This window comes from Canis aureus, chromosome 6, assembly GCF_053574225.1.
Source record: "Canis aureus isolate CA01 chromosome 6, VMU_Caureus_v.1.0, whole genome shotgun sequence".
Lineage (NCBI taxonomy): Eukaryota > Metazoa > Chordata > Mammalia > Carnivora > Canidae > Canis > Canis aureus.
Window position 1 is genome coordinate 40992116 of NC_135616.1, and position 18276 is coordinate 41010391.

The 18276-nt window shown below is 43.8% G+C and overlaps 1 protein-coding gene across 11 annotated transcripts in view; it reads right to left on the reverse strand.

The window, feature by feature from the left end:
- Window positions 1–18276, reverse strand: part of NVL (nuclear VCP like) — a 90741-nt gene that overhangs the window by 6096 nt on the left and 66369 nt on the right. For 4 of the 11 annotated variants that reach the window (XM_077901256.1, XM_077901252.1, XM_077901254.1 and 1 more), the window contains one exon: window positions 9226–12074. The exons of 1 other annotated variant lie outside the window; for it this stretch is intronic. In XM_077901256.1, the coding sequence (XP_077757382.1) occupies window positions 11772–12074 (303 nt within the window). In that variant the 3' untranslated portion in view covers window positions 9226–11771. 6 more of the 11 variants (XR_013381658.1, XM_077901253.1, XR_013381659.1 and 3 more) reach the window with 6 other exon arrangements.

Genomic DNA, 18276 nt, shown 5'->3' on the forward strand with positions numbered 1-18276 from the left:
ACTGGAAATGCCACGTGTCCCCCAACAGATGAAAAGCTAGGAAGCCGTGGGATATTCTTACCCTGGAAGACTGCTCTGCAGGAAAAGGAGCAAATGCACAACAGGAATGAATCCCAGAAGCTTTCCACTGAGCAAAGCGGCCAGATGCAGGGAGTGCACAGCGTGTGCTTCCACTGGTATCAAGTCCTCAGATGGGCAGAGTTGGAGCCTGAGGATGAGCCAGACCCATGGTCTCCTGTGTGTCTGTGGCAGCCGCAGAGGGGGCACAAGGAACTTCTGAAGGGACAGAAAGTTCTAGATCCTGACTGCAGCGCCAGCTTCCCTCGTAAGAAATTACACAACTGTGCTTGCACACAGTGTAAAACAGTGAGGCTAGAGGACAAGCCACGTCCACATGTCCTAATTCCTGATGGGCCCTGGAATTGGGCTGCAGGTGAGGGATAATTTCCACTAAAACAATGTTCTTAATGACGAAACTTTTGGGAGGACATTTACACCACTAGCGTCTTGGTCAGAACGAGGAGCACCAGTAATAGTCACTGTAAAAGTCTTCCTGATTTTAACTAATAAGGCTGGTTTTTATTTGAAGATGCTCAGTAGACCAAACACATTTCCTCTGGGATACAAAATAACCTGAGAGGCGAAGGCAGACCACTGTGTCCAGCTATGGTGGAGAACGGGCTCTGGGTGTAGCAGACTCTCCTCTCTAGCCAAAGAAGTCAGTTATGTGCCTAAAAGATACCACTGCCAGCCCAAATCAATCCACTAGTTATTGTGGTGAAAAGTGGTTAAGGTGGGAGGGCACCTGGCTCAGTTGGTAGAACATATGACCCTTGGTCTTGGGGTTGTGAGTTCAAGCCTCAGAGGCGTAGAGATATCTTAAATATAAAATCTTTTTGGGATGCCTGGGTGGCTCAGGGTTGAGTGTCTGCCTTCAGCTCAGGGCGTGATCCTGCAGTCCAGGGATCGAGTCCTGCACTGGGCTCCCTGCGAGGAGCCTGCTTCTCCCTCTGCCTATGTCTCTGACTCTCTCTCTTGTGTCTCTCATGAATAAATAAATAAAATCTTAAAAAAAATATTTTAAAAAAAAATATTTTATTTGAGAGAGAGCATGTTTGTGTGTGAGAGTGAGAGCACGAGCAGGGCGCGGAGCAGAGAGAGAGGGAGAAGCAGACTCCCCATGGAGCAGGGAGCCTGACTTGGGGCATGGGACTTGATCCTAGGACTCTCAGATCATGACCTGAGCCAAAGGCAGATGCCCCACCAACTGAACCACCCAGGTGCCCCAAAATAAAATCTTTACAAAAAAATAAGCAGTAAGGTGGTCACCTCACTTAGAAGATTCAGAGCAAACTTTGAGACACCAAACAGGGCAGCCCGCCTCACAGAACTGCTTGGACTCTGACTCAGAGTTTTGTTTTGTTTTTATCAGTAATTATTGTGAAAAATTCTGGGCCTGGGGTAATAAAGGGCTAATGATTTCAAGGAAGGGTTAGCCCAGCAGGAAGCAAGTTCTCTTGGCTAAGGTACATTATATTTCCAGGAGCCCTGAAACAAGACATCCAAGTGAGCAAGCTTCATCAGGGAAGGACTCGAGTCAGGTGTTTCTTAGGGCCAGGTGGATCGCTGCCAACTGTCGCAGCAGCCATCCTCACACTACAAACAGGATACCTCCTTGCGGTAAGAAGCAGACACACAAGGTCTGGTGCTTTATGTGAAGAACAGCGGGCCATGTAATTGGCCCTTTTCTGACCTTGCAGTGAGGACATCTGTACCCGCCTGAGACACGTGGACAAGTCCCTGGTGCTGGGGGCGCCTGGCTCCAGGTAGATAAGAGACGTCACGTCATGAAGGGTGGAGCAGGTCAAGGGACATGTGGACCAGACAGATTAAAATTCCCAAGACGGTGGAAAAGACACACACCCTCCCTGCGGCTTCAGTCTTTTTTTTTTTTTTTAATATTTTATTTATTTATTCATGAGAGACACAGAGAGAGAGAGAGGCAGAGACACAGGCAGAGGGAGAAGCAGGCTCCATGCAAGGAGCCCGACGCAGGACTCGATCCCAGGTCTCCAGGATCACACCCTGCAGCACTAAACCACTGCGCCACCAGGGCTGCCCTCTGCGGCTTCAGTCTTTCAAGAAACACGTAAACCTATAATCTCTCAGGATCACTCCCCCAAAGGCAATTATTTTCCTTGTTTCCATAAATTCACATCCATTGATCTTGATTCCAATCTCTCTTCTCCATACACATTAAGAGCATTTCTTACCTTTTTTGATATAGAGGATTTCACTTTCTTGAAAGCTTCTTCAAAGTGTTTCTGACTGACCTTGAGTTCACCTGTGGAGCAAATCACAAATGCCCCTGAGTGCAGCAAGCCAAACGTCACTGGCTCCAAGCTTCTCCCAACCCTTCCAGGTGGGTGAGGTAGCATGGAGGTTTCAGAAGGGTCGTAGGCAAGCCTGATCCGCTGTGCTCATCAGAGCTTTTGGATTTTTTTTCATTTTCATTTAATTTACACACATCTGACCATAGTTAATTTCAAAATATGCTTAAGTTTTATTTACATCAGTGTCCATTTTAGTGTCATTTTTCCCCTCCAGCAATCAAAACAGTTTATTTGGGGACAAATTTTTGTTCATCTTTAATTAGAGAGAGATTATTACCCTTTAAAAGGAGAAAATCCATGTCTTCATAACCCCCACCATTTACTGAGATGTCACTGACATATAACATATGTAAGTCTAAGGCTTTATGATGATTTCAGACACATATGTGGTGTAACGGGATCACCACAATATTAGTTTAGCACCTCCATCCCTCACATGGTTAGTTTTTTTTGTGTGTAATAACTTTTAAGATCTACCCTTTTAAAATATTTTTTTTTTCTTAAGGATTTTAGTTATTTATTTATGAGAGACACAGAGAGGCAGAGACACAGGCAGAGGGAGAAGCAGGCTTCATGCAGGGAGCCTGGTGTGTGGAGTCCCAGGATTAACGCCTTGGGCCAAAAGCAGGGCGCTCAACCACTGAGCCACCCAGGCATCCCACATTTTTCAAGTATATAATACATACTGTTAATTGTAGTTGTCCTAAACATCTGATTCCCAGAACTTGTTCATCTTAGAGCATCTCATTTCCCAACCCTCTGCTCATCAGGTTTTAATGCAGGGCACCCCAAAGAGACTTAGCACTCTCAAACAGACATCCTCTGAAGGCCCCTCTTTGCACTGTTTACACCTTAATTTAATGGTAATGTTTAATGAAAAGCCAGAATTGTTCCTTTCTAAGATAATCCAAATAATTTAACTGGGAGTGGAAAATTATAATATTCCAGTTATTTAAGAGTACATATGCACTATCAGATATTACGGAGTTATTTCATAACATATGTTATATACAGAGATAACGTTGCAACCCTGCATCAGAAGGGGCCCCACTACTTTAGAAGGCTGTGCCATGATAGAAGTAATGGAAATCAAATAACTACATGTTGAACAAGGCTTCTTTAGAATGTTCATATGACAGCTTATACAATGACAATGAAAATAGTGATCTACACAGATATTAGGATACCACGTTTACCTAAAAAGAAAATGTACAGCTGAACATGTCAAGTGGAAGGTGAATAGTGCTACTGATTTTGGAGAGGAAGATGTCAATGCAAAGCCCCTAGAGGACAGGTAACTAGAAATGCAAACTACGGGAGAGCACGGGTGTCAGAACTTGCTGCATGATTATAAAATATCCAAACCGATGTTAGGAGCAGCCAGTATGTGTAGAGAGGTCTGCAAATTTTCAGTGACAAATCCCAAAATGCCATCCGACTCTGCTCTCAGGCAGCACACTTACATGAAGTTTCTTTTTTTCTTAAATATTTTTTTTTTATTCATTCATGAGAGACACAGAGAGAGAGAGGCAGAGACACAGGCAGAGGGAGAAGCAGGCTCCCTTTCGATCCTGGGTCCCCAGGATCACGCCCCAGGCCAAAGGCAGGTGCTAAACTGCTAAGCTACCAGGGCTGCCCTTACATGAAGTTTCTTACAAGATATTCTAATTTTGTGAATTATAACACCTACTTCTAAAAGGAATTTTTAAATTTTGTTAAAAAAAATCTTTTAATCTTTTTTATTTCTCTCCAAATTTTTATTTAAATTCTAGTTAGTTAACATATAGCATAATACTGGTTTCAGGAGTAGGATTTAGTGACTGATCACTTATATACTCCAAGAAGAATCTGAAATAGCTTTTAATAAAAGTTCAGATAACTGCATCTTAAAATTCAATAAAACCACAGGACTTTATAGAAGATATGTGTGCTGACAAAACTCAGAGACACAGATGCCACTGTAACTGTAATCAAAAGGTCGCTCTGAGATTCCTGTGAGCCAAAGAAAAAAGGGAGAGAAGACAGAGAAAATCAGCGGGAATAAAAAAAATGTTGTGTTTTGGAAACATGCTGCATGAACTCTGGGTGGAAGCACAGGTTGAGGCCAGAACGGTCTATGTGCAGACAGCGTCTACAGGCTACCAGCCAGCTGCCACAGATACTATGCCAGGTGAAGCCTGGGGGAATGGCCTCATCAGAAACACATCAGCTTTAATGCCACAGACTTGAGAGAATGGTCACTGTCTGGGTCAGCTGTGGAGTGAGGTGTCCAGAGTGACAATGACATGGAATGGAGAGACTCCAGAAAGCACCATACCTCTGTCACCTCCGCCTTTCGGTCTCATCATCTCCTGTCTCAGGGCACAGATGGAAGCTTCCCGAACCAAAGCAGAAAGGTCTGCACCTCTGTAGGACAAGAACCAACCTCAATTATTCTACAATGCTGCAAAGAACAGAAAGATGTCTGACAGCAGTTTCAAGTCACAAATCAGACGAGGAAGAAACTGACCACTCGTTATGGTCAGCAGGAAAGAGCTTATCGTTTTTACTTCAAATATTTCTAGCTTTCAGTAGGGTGATTACAACGGAAACAATGTAATGAATCATCAGTGTTCCCCTGCTAAGAGCTGCAGATATTAAGGTTCATGTAAGAAGTCTAAATAAATTGTCCAGGGGATGTCTGGGTGGCTCAGTGGTTGGGCATCTGCCTTTGGCTCAGGGTGTGATCTCGGGGTCCTGGGATCAAGTCCTGCATCGGGCTCCCCATGGGGAGCCTGCTTCTCCTGTGTCTCTGCCTCTCTGTGTTTCCCATGAATAGATAAATAAATCTTAAAAAAATAAATAAATGAATTGGCCTGTCAGTATAAACATACACATTCATGGTAAAATCTCCATCCACAAGGCCTATGCTGTCAGCGTGTTGAGTATCCACATGCTACCTACCTACCTACGTACTGCCAGGAGTAAGCTTACATCAGACTCATTTATGGCATCTGCTTCAAAAGGGGGATGCACAGGCTAGGGAATCTCTAATGCTCTGACTCAAGCCCTCGCTGAGTGGACTGGTCATAAATGAATTAAAAGAGGACAGCTAATAAGCCTCCATCCAATTACTCTGTGTGATAACATGATGAGTCATATGGTTCCTGAGTTCACCAGTGTTTCACTACATCATTATCTTTAACGAATTCTCGCAGCTCATTAGGAGAGTTTGGACCTGGGGATAAAAACTTCATTTCTAGACATTAAACTTAATGTATAATGTAAACTTAATGTAGACATTAAACTTAGTGTATAATGTAGACATCCACTTAATATATAACATTAAATGGGGATCCCTGGGTGGCGCAGCGGTTTGGCGCCTGCCTTTGGCCCAGGGCGCGATCCTGGAGACCCAGGATCGAATCCCACATCGGGCTCCCGGTGCATGGAGCCTGCTTCTTCCTCTGCCTGTGTCTCTGCCTCTCTCTCTCTCTCTCTGTGACTATCATAAATAAATAAAAATTAAAAAAAAAAAAATATATATATAACATTAAATGCCCACAGAGTTTAAATTATTAGCTGAATGCAACGTTTCTGAGGCTAGGTGTCAGGTTTATAAGGCTGTGCAATAATCGAGTTACATGCTGGGTACTCATCCCTTTCCTTAATATTTAAACATCTCCCACAGGTGCAGAGACACCTTGACCTAACATAAATAAGCAGCTGACAACAATGGAGAATTCTAGGTCTCTCGAATCGTGGGGGCCACAGTATTAAAACTCCAATTGTACACCATTCAGCGTTAACCCTGATCCCTTTTTAAACCTGTGCCTTATACCACAGAATCCAGAAGATGTGGCCCAGGGTAAGTTCTGGCATTAAACTGCCTCTGGATTTTAGCACTCAAAGCTGTAAACTACTCCCTTAAGTCTTCTCCCCCCTTAATAGTGAGCTCATTTAATTGTACAAGTTTGAGCCCCAACAGGGGTGGAGGGTGAGGGGGAACGCACTCTCCTTAGAGGGAAGAAGGGGCTCACCACTACCACCTAGCGCTCAGCATGTCATCATGATAATCCCTGCCTTTGCACCTGAGCCAAGATAGCCAGATGAGAGAAGATGCTCGTGGCCCTGGATGCCCATATATAAAAAAATAAGATAAAACGATGTATCCTGACCACACTCCCTGAGAATGATCAGCGTGGGTTCCAGGGCAACCATCTTGATGAGATGAACTTCTTCAATCAGAACCGGAAATAACTGAGGGCCAACTGCTCCCAGCAGGTCTGTTGCGGGGATGTAAGTTCAAATTATGGAGTAAGAGTCCTGAATGCCTTGAACATGAAAACCATGTCCTAGGGGCGCCCAGGTGGTACAGGTGGTTCAGCATCTGACTCTTGGTTTTGGCTCAGGTCATGATCTCAGCGTCCTAAGTCTTGGTCAGGCTCCAGGCTCAGCAGGAAGTCTGCTCCCTCTCCCCCTACCCCCTGTACTCTCTCTCTCACTGAAATAAATAAATCTTAAAAAAAAAAAAAAAAAAAAAAAGAAAAAAGAAAAAGGGAAACATCGCCTTACTTGCTTGGCTTCAGAAAACACATTTTGTTTTGACCTAAAGAAATAGCATGAGCACCAAGTATATTGAGAATAACCAACCCACAGAGCTTTCCATATAAGGCAGAGGGGCTGTTGCCATCTCCCTGTTAGTGAAATGGGAGTTTCATTTTCTGCTCTGTGTACCCAAAATGGGAAAGTTAACACATTTACTTAATGTAAAGCAAAGAATAAAAACCATGACCACACAAACAAGAGGGGTATAGGCAGAAAGGGCAGATTTCCTGCTGCTACTACGGGCTGCGTGTGTTAGCCGGTATGCTGTGAAAAATGCATTCTGAGCCTTCTGCATTCTGAAAGTGAAGCGCTCACAGATTATTCTCTTCAGTGCTGCACACATCTGCTCACATCTGGAAGAAGGGCAGCCACAGCGGCCAGGGTGGCCGGATGCCAACAGTGAACGCAGGAGTTGATGTGCCGAGGGCCAAAGCATGTCAGAACAGAAGCCGCAAAATGGGTCATCCCCCCTCTCAGGAGGAGCTAGGACAGAGCCAAACACAAGGCATCCCGCGCTTTCTGGGATCCAGAATTTAAGCCCTTACACGAGACCGCTGTCCCCCCATTCTGCCCACGAGAGGTGATGCCCTTGAGACCCAGGTACTCACGAGTAGCAGTCACAGCGCAGGTCAGCAGCAAGGGCTTCCAAGTTTACATCGGCATCCAAGGGGGGTCTGGTGCCGTTCTAAGAGAGAAAACTCGGTTTTCACTGAGGCTTCCAAGAACTTTTCCACAGCATAGGTTCTTCATGAGTGCTGATGACTGCCTGACTGAATGAGTGCCACTGATCGGACCAGCGCTGTGCGATTCTATAGATTTCAACCTAAAGAAACAAGGTCAGGAAGCAGACTCCAACACTCAGAAACCTAAAGGCAAACGACTGATCCCGTGGGGTCTGGGGAACCTGTGCAGCAAGGACAGAATGCACCGCCTCGAGCTTTCCAAACACCTTCCCTCTGGCCGATTAAATACGGCAAACATCGGGCAGCACCTAGCCCCAGCATCGCCGCCCTGCTGGCCAGGCAGGCAGAACCATGACTGCGACCGGAGGGAGTGCCACTACTGTTGTCCCAGACTCCCTCCAGACCTTGCTGCCGCTGCCCTGTGGCTCACATACTGACGGGCACCGCAAAGGGCCGACGTCAGGACGCGCTGAGAATTCCAGCGACACTGACCACGGCGCCTGGCCGGCACACACCACACACGTAATGATGTTTCAGTGACTTAAAATCATGACGTAGTTAGATGGCAGGTCTGTGAATTTCTGCTTTCTGATTCAATGCATAACTCACACAGATGCTGCATACAGTCCATCCATTGTAGCAGACATCACTTAGGAAATAGTCGAAGAAACAGCAAAGAAGCGAGCGAGCCTGTGATAAGCCTCAAGGCACACATCAGTGTGCGGGTGTGCGGAGCGGAGGCCGGGCGCTGGACACTAGAGCAGGTGCAGAGCGTCCTGTGTGTATGTCCCCCACCCCACCTTGCTGGCATTTCACTTCACAAACCATGCATTGGCTGTTCCTCAATAAAACGCAAATGTTCATCCAACACAAGTTCCAGAAACTGTTGCCATGGTTCCCACTTAATCGGCATCGTGGGGGTGGGGGGCGGTGGAGTGGGGGTGGGGAATAAACCCTGAGGGACCTCAGGCAAACAATCACACTGCTTTCTTCTTTTCTCCCTCCAGCTGTGCCTGAAGCTAGATAGCCAGACTGCCGGGCCCTTATAACTAAAGGGTTTCAGTACAGTCAGTCAGCCGTGAGGTGCAAGGGGGTGCTGGGATCAGGGGTTGGGGGTTGGAGGTTGAGGCTGGAAGGAAGGAGTACGCTTCTGAGGCTCTAGTGATGATCTCTCCTCTCTCTTTTTTTGTGGTAAAATTTGCCTAGCAAAACTGATCGGTTTAACCATTTTTAAGTGTATGGTTTAGCAGCATTAAATACATTCACGGTATTGTGCAACCGTCTTTAGAGTTCATTTCATCTTCCCCAAAGGAGGCTGGATGTATGAGCCACGGGCCCTTCCGCTGCCTCCCCCTCCAGCCCTGGCAACTACTACTCTAGAAATATAACCAGTAATGTTCTCTTCCTTTATCTGGAGGTTTTGTTTATTGAAACTCATGTAGTTGTGTATTTAATGATAAGTCCACTTCTCGGTACAGGTATTGTTCTTCAACACTGGACCAGGAATTAGGAACTCTCTCTGAAGTTCAAATCTGCAACTGAATGGACCTTTGGGAAGTTCCTACATCTTTATCATTTATTTTGGTAATAAAAAACCAGTATGTATCTGTTCCAAAAAATATTAAGAGGAAGGAAAAGTTCCCAAATTCATTCTGTGAGTCCAGCATGATCCTGACACCCAAACCAGATAAAGACTCCACAAAAAAGAGAACTATAGGCCAATATCTCTGATGAACATGGATGCAAAAATGCTCAATATAATACAAGCAAACTGAATTCAATAGTACCATCAAAAAAGCCATTCACAACAATCAACTGGGATTTATCCTCAGGGTACAAACGTGGTTCAATATTCACAAATCAATCAATTCAAAATGGATTAAAGATCTAAATGTGAAAACCTGAAAACATAAAAATCCTTGCAAAGTGTACAGGCAGTAATTTCTGTGACATCAGCTATAGTAACTTTTTAGATTTGTCTCCTGAGGCAAGGGAAATTAAAGCAAAAACACACTATTGGGACTTCATCAAAGTAAAAAGCTTCCGCACAGAAAGGAAATGATCAACAAAACTAAGAGGCAAACTACTAAATGGGAGAAGATATTTGCAAATAACAAATCTGATAAAAGGTTAGTATCCAAAATATACAAAGAACTGATACCACTCAACACCCAAAATCCAAATAATCAAATTAAGAAATGGGCAGAAGATATCAACAGACATTTCTCTATAGATAATATTCAGATGGGCAACAGACACATAAAAAGATGCCCAACATCACTGATCATCAGGGAAACACAAATCAAAACCACAATGAGATAATACCTCACATCTGTCAGAATGGCTAAAATCACCAACTCAAGAAACGATGGATGTTGGTGAGGATGCAGAGAAATGGGGAACCCTCTTACACTGTTGGTGGGAATAAGCTGGTATAGCCACTCTGGAAAACAGTATGGAGGTTCTTCAAGAAGTTAAAAATAGAATTATCCTATAACGCAGCAATCATATTAACTGGGTATTTATCCAAAAAACCCCACAAAATACTAATTCAAAGGAATACATGCACCCCAATATTTGCAGCAGCATTATCTACAATAGCCAAGATATGGAAGCAGCTTAAGTGTCCACTGATGGATGAAAGAATAGATCACGTGGTGTCATCTTTACACAATGGAAGATTACACAGCCATAAAAAGAAAGAAAATCTTGCCATTGGCAATGATGTGGATGAAACTAGAGGGTATTATGCAAAGTGAAATAAGTCAGAGAAAGAAATTATCATGATTTCACTCGCATGTGGAATTTAAGAAACAAAACAAATGAGCAAAGGGGGAAAAAAAGAAACCACGAAACAGACTCTTAACTCTAGAGAACACATGGATAGTTACCAGAGGGGAGTGCATTTATCATGATGAGCACCGGGTGATGTAGTTAAGTGCTGAATCAGTATGTTGTACACCTGAACCTAATATTACACTGTATATTAACTAACTGGAATTAAAATAATAATCAAGAAAATCCATCTGATCTCCAGATAAACAGATATAATTTTGTGCTACACTGGGTGGGGGTGGGGATGTGGGGAATAACAGCGAAGTGAGTGTATAGCAGTGATTTATTATAACCGAAACGTGGGCTTTTCAGGCTATTCCTGAAACAGGAATGCCTGATGGATATGGCCGGTTGAGTCGCTAGAAGCAAGTGGCAGGTTGGGGAGAGGCTGCCTCACCAGGCGCAAGCCCTGAATGTCTTTAACATTCATAAGAAACCACCAGCCACAGCATAAGGACATGTCCTGCACACACTCCACATGCTGTCGTTTTAACCGAAGCCTCAAACTAAGGGATAAATTCGTGGGGGACCACTAAAGGATAATTCTTCTGTACTTCTCAATATCTGAACTGGGTCAAGCCTGACTCTCAGTGGCCTGTGTGCCCTCAGGGTGCGTTTCTCCCACTCTTCACAAAGTTGTTTCAATGAACTGGCTTGGAGTTAGGTCTTGGCTTCCATTAGAGAAGCATCCGGCTCAGTCCAGAAGGCTTCTGTGCTGACAACAGGGACGTTGAAAACACTGCCCATCACAACTCAGCGCTCTATGTGTGAGGCCGAGAGGAGACTTCCTTACACTGTGGGCAGCCGTCAGCTTTCTAGATACAGGACACCCTTTAAGTGAGATCTTTTGTGACAGCTCACTATGCAAAGGAATGTAGTAAATGAAGAACTATCTAAAAGTAGTATTTCAGAAAAATAATTCTTAGAATTTAGATTTCAGAAACTAATTCTTACGAAATTCATTTTGTTAGAAAAATAAATAACCCCTTATGTGTCGTCATGTGAAGGAAAGTAACAAGGTGCCTTTTTCTGGGAGTATGGGGAATGGCCTACATGGGACACCTCCAAAAGTTTCAGTACCAACATTATTTTCTAATTAGTAGAAATAAAGGCTGAGGAATCTCTGGATCATTAAAACTGAATTATTCTTAACTGAAAAGTGGCTGTGTTTCTGACCTGTGGTAAGAAGTAAAATGAAAGGTGAATTCTATGTACTCTTGTAGGGAAGCAGTTAGAAATGCAGCACTGGGGCACCTGGGTCCGACTCTTGATTTCAGCTCAGGGTGGTGAGATCAAGCCCCAAGTCAGCTCCATGCTCTGCAGAGTCTGCTTGAGATTCTCTTTCTCCCTCTTCCTCTGTCCTTCCCCCTGCTCGTGCACTCTCTCTCAAATAAATTTTTAAAAAATGAAATGGCATATCAGAAAGCCAATAAAAGGGATCCCTGGGTGGCTCAGCGGTTTGGCGCCTGCCTTTGGCCCAGGGCACGATCCTGGAGTCCCGTGATCGAGTCCCACGTCGGGCTCCCGGCATGAAGCCTGCTTCTCCCTCCTCCTGTGTCTCTGCCTCTCTCTCTCTCTATCATGAATAAATAAATAAATCTTAAACAAAAAAGAAGAAAGAAAGCCAATAAAACAAAACATATATTTTAGAGAATCATTCATTGAAAAGGTATTAATATATGAAATATTTAGAGCTTCTTATGCTAACTTGCTTTTTCTTCACTACTGTTTTTATCATCTCTTAATAAAAGCTCTCATGGAAATCTCAAATAATTTGGTGACTACAGAAAGCTGAGACAAAAGGATTATTAGAAAATGAAGAAAATCAGAGTCTTAATTAGTTATGGCCTGCAGATCTTACACAATCCTCCTTCTGGAGGCACCTGGAGCAGGGCAAAGCCTTGGGTGAATATAGTTCCAAATACAGGCTATTCCTAACAGTAGTCTTGGAAGGAAAAAAAGCAGCAAAATTTGTGGACACAGGTCCAGACTTCAAAGTTTCCTGAGTGCCAGCCACTTAACTCTGAGGCTCCCATGTGAGGGTACGCTGGCCACAGAATAGGTTCAGCCGATAGCAGGACACCAGCCCACCTTAAGGAATTTCTATGCAACAAAGCACAACACACAACACCACACAATCCCTGACCCAACAGCAACCCCTCTCAGGTGCATGCCACCATCCAGCACCTCTGCTTTTATTTTATGTCTAAGCACTACGGTCCCAGAAGCTGATGTCTGCAAAAATGGCAAAGTCTTACTAGGTTTTTTCGTGTCCTGAGAACTGGGCTTGGAATGGTCAGGTTGGAGGCTTGAAACTACAGCCAGATGGAAATGTGGGTTAAACCTCATTTGAAGCTTGGGTCCTACCAAACCACTGCCAGCCCTGTAGGGAACCACGGTGGCCACAACGAGGAATGTTACAAATAGGTACCACCACTTTTTTCAAAGCAGGCTCTATGCCCAACAGGGGCTCGAGAACTTATGACCCCGAAATCAAGAGCCTTGGGCTCCACGGACTGAGGAGGCCAGGCGCCCCAGATAAGATCATTTTAAAAGCTCACTTAAAAACCAGGGTTCCCAAACCAAATAGAGAGACTGGAATATCTATTTTAACTGGTGTGCAGAAGCCTCCAAAATGCTTCAAAATTCCAAAATAGCTATCTTGAAGGATCTGTGGCAAATGCTAATAAAAAATTAAAAATGAGAGGTAGCTAACACAAAAGGCTGTAAGACAACCGCTGCTCTGCATGGGGCTCCTCCTTTATTTGGGTGCTTCTCCTAGTACTCCTCAGCCTTGACCCTTTTTACTCTGAGGAGACTATCAGATAGCCTCCTTTTCAAACAAGGCCACCCAAGGCCATGGCCATCCCCTTGGGGCAGCTTTCAGTCCTTGGCCAAATGCCAAATTCAAGGTCACAGCTAAAAAATCCAGAGAGGATCCTCAAAGGCTTCTACACTTGAGTTCTCGCCTGAGATTAATGGGTTGCTAAGAAGGCAGGGAACAGGATGAGAGGCCACAGGTCTGACTTTGAAAGATTCTGTACAAGAGTCAACAGAATCTGCCAGTGTAGCGCCCACACACATACTCCACGTCCCCCTGAAAGAGGGCTCCCACCCAGGCCTCCCAGAGCTGGCAAGGTACTCAGGGACGGCCTGGTGGGCTGTGACCTCACTCAGATAGCAACAGCCAGGGGAAATGGAAATTAAAACAAATGGAAAAACCTTTCAAAGTTGGGGGGAAACCAGAGTCATGCCATCTGCTGTGACCTGTGGAGCCGCCCAGGGATGAACATGCCTCCAGGAGTCTGTCCTCCCTGACCTCTGTCTGCAGTATCCAGGAGAGAAGGAAAGAGACATTGTTTTGTACTCTCTTTGGTGATGTCTCAAGTCTAAGAGGTGGTTCAGTATCACCAGAGATATTTACTGTTTGTCCGGCTAGCATTGACAAAACATTTAAAAGGATTCTTTGAGCACGTGGCCAAGCTAGAAGCTGATACTCACGGTCTGATAGGAATGTCTTTTTCAGCCCTTTCTTCTCCAAGCTAAGGTAAAAAAACTATGTAACCAGATGGAGAGAAAGTCTCTATTGAAGGATTTTGTGGAAGGATTCCTAAAACTCTTAAAAAGATAGAAACTAAAAAAAAAAAAAAAAAAAAAAAAAAAAAGGTAGAAACTAATCCAAATATTTGGGCTTTTTCCTCAAGTTCACAAGATCTAGGATGATCTTTGGTGACCAAATGCTATTTTTGGTTTGTTGGTTTAATTAAAAGACACAATTTTGGAATTATTAACACCGAATATAATGCACCCTCTGTTCTACCTGTTATGAAATTGGTTGGCCAAAAACCTAACGGACTTTGTGTCCAACATCAATGAAATTCTAAGTCATCAAAGCATAAGTGTTAAGAACAAATAATTTAAATAGATGTAAACGGGAAGAATTTCTAGGTGAAATTTTTAGCCAATACTTTACAACAATCTTTTGGTTACTCAAAACCTTCAAGTTTTGTTAAGTTAAATAATGAGTTACATGAAATCCAATGGCTGTCTAGGTCAGCCCCAAATGAAATACTGAAACATTACTGCCACTGATGTGGGAACCAAAGGCAGAGGGAGATGTAGATACAATTAAATGTCCATATAACCTGCAGCCCACTGACAGACACTGGAGGGGACATGGTATGAGGTTCCTCCAGGAAGCTCCAAACTGTTTTCCCATTAATGCCTCACTAGAGGGAAAAACCACCTGGGTTTGACCATAGCCAGGCCTCTGGGGTGCTAGGAATCTTCTTTAGCATATGAAAGTCCTTTTGGAAGTTCCCTTATCTTTACTTCCCTCAACCCTGAAGTATATAATCATTTGTCCTCACAATCCTGGGGCAGTGGGGACAGAAGGGGCAGTGGAGTGGAAGCAGCAGGAGTACCCTCTCTTTGCCCATGAGTCCTGTCCCTGGGCTTTAATACAATGACCATTTTGCACCACAGACGTCTCAAGAATTCTTTCTCGGTCGTCAGCTCCAGACCCCACCAAACCTCACGTATTTATATCCAAAAACTCCATCAACACCAGGTTCATCATTGGCTGGCTGCCTTTGCAGAGTAACAAAAGATGTCTTGGTCTGTTAGAAAACATATTTTGTGTCATCGAAAAGTTTACTGTGAGAAAGCACATGTTTCTAGAGATTATGAACAGTATTTGCCAATTTGCCAAGGCACAATGCTCGTGGAGGGACAGTCCACAATGGCTTACTTCCTAATTTTCATTATAAATTAAGATTTTTAAAGAGTTGACAAAGAATTTTATGTGTGGTCAAGGTAGGGTAGAATAAAGAAGCTTTAGGCCAATAATGTACTTAGGCAGAACTACACCTTAATTTTCTTTCATCTGCTGAAAGGACGGGTTTTCTTGTATTACTGGTCTGCTTTTTTTTTTTGGTCTGCTCTTAATAAGAAATTATAGGGGTGCCTGGGGGGCTCAGTCAGTTGAGCATCCAACTCTTGATTTTGGCTTGGGTCATGAGCTCAGAGTTGTGAGATTGAGCCCCACTTTGGGCTCTGGGCTGAGCGTGGAGCCTGCTTGGGATTCTCTCTCTCTGCCCCCCCCCCCCCCGTCAAAAAAATACATATTTGCCAGAGAGGTCTTTATTATTATTTTTTAAAAATATTTTTATTTATCTATTCATAGAGACAGGGAGAGAGAGGGGGAGAGAGAGAGAGAGACAAAGAGAGAGAGAGAGAGAGAGGCAGAGATACAGGCAGAGGGAGAAGCAGGGTCCATGCAGGGAGCCCGTGGGACTCAATCTGGGTCTCCAGGAGGCACTAAACCTCCTGCTGTGCCACCGGGGCTGCCCCCAGAGAGGTCTTTAAATGTCATCACGGTTTAAGAATGTAACCAAGTGTTTCATGGCAACCTGTGGTCCTATTTGACCAAGTGTTTTAGAACCACTGATATTTCTGAGAAACTTCCCAATTTCAAATCCTAAATGAAGTCTTTTTTTTTTTTTTTTCTAAATGAAGTCTTTTTAATTTAGAATTAATTTTGAAATTGAATGGAAGGTCTCTACAACATCTCACAAGATTTTTTCTCTCTTTTAAAGAGGGAAATGTTGGAGCACAGCTCCCTTTCTATACACGGTCCCGGGAGAAGCCCCGCTGGAGAAGATGTAGAACCAGCTGTGTCTACGATATACTGGCGTGGGTATGTAACTCCTGTAGACATTCCTTCACATAAGATTCCTGAAGTCTGGTACGTCCTGTATCATGTTACTATCTTTTCCCCAGTTTTCATTTGAAAACTCTGTCACAGACACAGCCAAATCTTCTGTCAACCCCATAATGGACTCTAATCGATCTTTAACAATGAACGCTTTTTGAAGCTGTCATTTACAGTTACTGTTTCAGTGGGATGCTTTTACAATAATATTCCTGCCAAAGTGGGTCATCTTCAAGGAGGTTCACAGAAAGGCCTCTGGCAAATACAGATTTCTGGTAACTTTGCAATCATAAAAATGGACTGCGTAAAAATTTCCAGGACTAATGGCAAAACCTGGATTCAAACAGAAAAGAATTAAAAACACGGGACTGAACGAACGGAGGGCTATAGTCCTTACAACTCTTGCTGGAAGCGCTGCTGATTCTTTCATGTTTTATTTTTCCAAATTTGAGGAACCATAGGTGATTTAACAGCAGTTTGGTAAGCCTTTGTAAACAAAGATGAAACATCTACTTTTCTCCCTGCCTGATCCCCCCTAAAATTCAAGAATGTAAGGAAACTATAGAGAAATACTTATTTGTGCCTCTGTCCACGTTTCATTCTAATCTTGTTCACTGCCACTGAGGCTTTGTTCACACCTGTGACCAGACCGGGTCTCGAATTCCAGTTCCTCAAACATCTGCCCATGACTCTCAAAAGAACATTTCCAGTTTTCCCACCCTTGCGAATTAGAATCATTAAAAACAAAAACTGCATTCCAGGCTCCCCCGAAAGGCCTCTGCCAGGTGGTCTTGACCAACCAGGTGGCAGCCAGACTCCAGGGACTCAACCACTGGATACGCATCACACAGCTGAAGACGGTCCACCTGATACCTGGTTCTGCACTCAAATCCAAGAGATGGTAAGGCGAGCAGGCGGGATCCCTGGGTGGCGCAGCGGTTTGGTGTCTGCTTTTGGCCCAGGGCACGATCCTGGAGACCCAGGATCGAATCCCATGTCGGGCTCCCGGTGCATGGAGCCTGCTTCTCCCTCTGCCTGTGTCTCTGCCTCTCTCTCTCTCTGTTTCTCTGTCTCTCATGATAAATAAATGAAATCTTAAAAAAAAAATCTTAAAAAAAAATAAAAATAAAATGTAGGCAATAATACCTCTGACAGTGGCTGCAGAAACATTTTTCTAGGTCTGTGTCCTCAGGCAAGGAAAGTCAAAGTCAAGTTATATTACTACATGAAGATAAAAATCTTCTGCACAGAGAAGGAAACAACTAACCAAATGACAAAGCAGCCTACTGAATGGGAGATACTTGTAAATGTCATATATGATGTCAAAATACATAAGAACTTTATACAACTCAATACCAAAAAACCTCACATAATCGTATTAAAATGGACAGAAAACAAGACAGACATTTCTCCAAAGACGATATCCAGGTGGCCAACAGACACATGAAAGGTGCTCTACATCACTTATTGTAAGGGAAATACAAATCAAAACCAGTGAGACCCCACCTCACTCCTGTCAGATGGCTAAAATCAAAGACAAAAAATAAGAGGTGTTGGTGAAGATGTAAAAGGGGAAGCCTTGTGACTGTTGGTGGGAATGCAAGCTGGTGCAGCCACTGGGGAAGACAGTAGAAAAGCATCTCAAAAAAATTACAAATAGAACTACACTGTGAATGAGCTGTTGCACTACTGGGTATTTACCCAAAAAATACCAAAACACTAATTCAAAGGGACACATGCACCCTGATGTTTACAGCAACATTATCTACAATAGTCAAGATACGGAAGTATTAACAAGGTAGGAAACAACAAATGTTGGAGAGGATGTGGAGAAAAGGGAACCCTCTTGCACTGTTGGTGAGAATGTGATGCGGTGCAGCCACTCTGGAAAACTGTGTGGAGGTTCCTCAAAGAGTTAAAAATAGACCTGCCCTATGACCCAGCAATTGCCCTGCTGGGGATTTACCCCAAAGATACAGATGCAGTGAAACGCCGGGACACCTGCACCCCGATGTTTCTAGCAGCAATGTCCACAATAGCCAATATTGTGGAAGGAGCCTCGGTG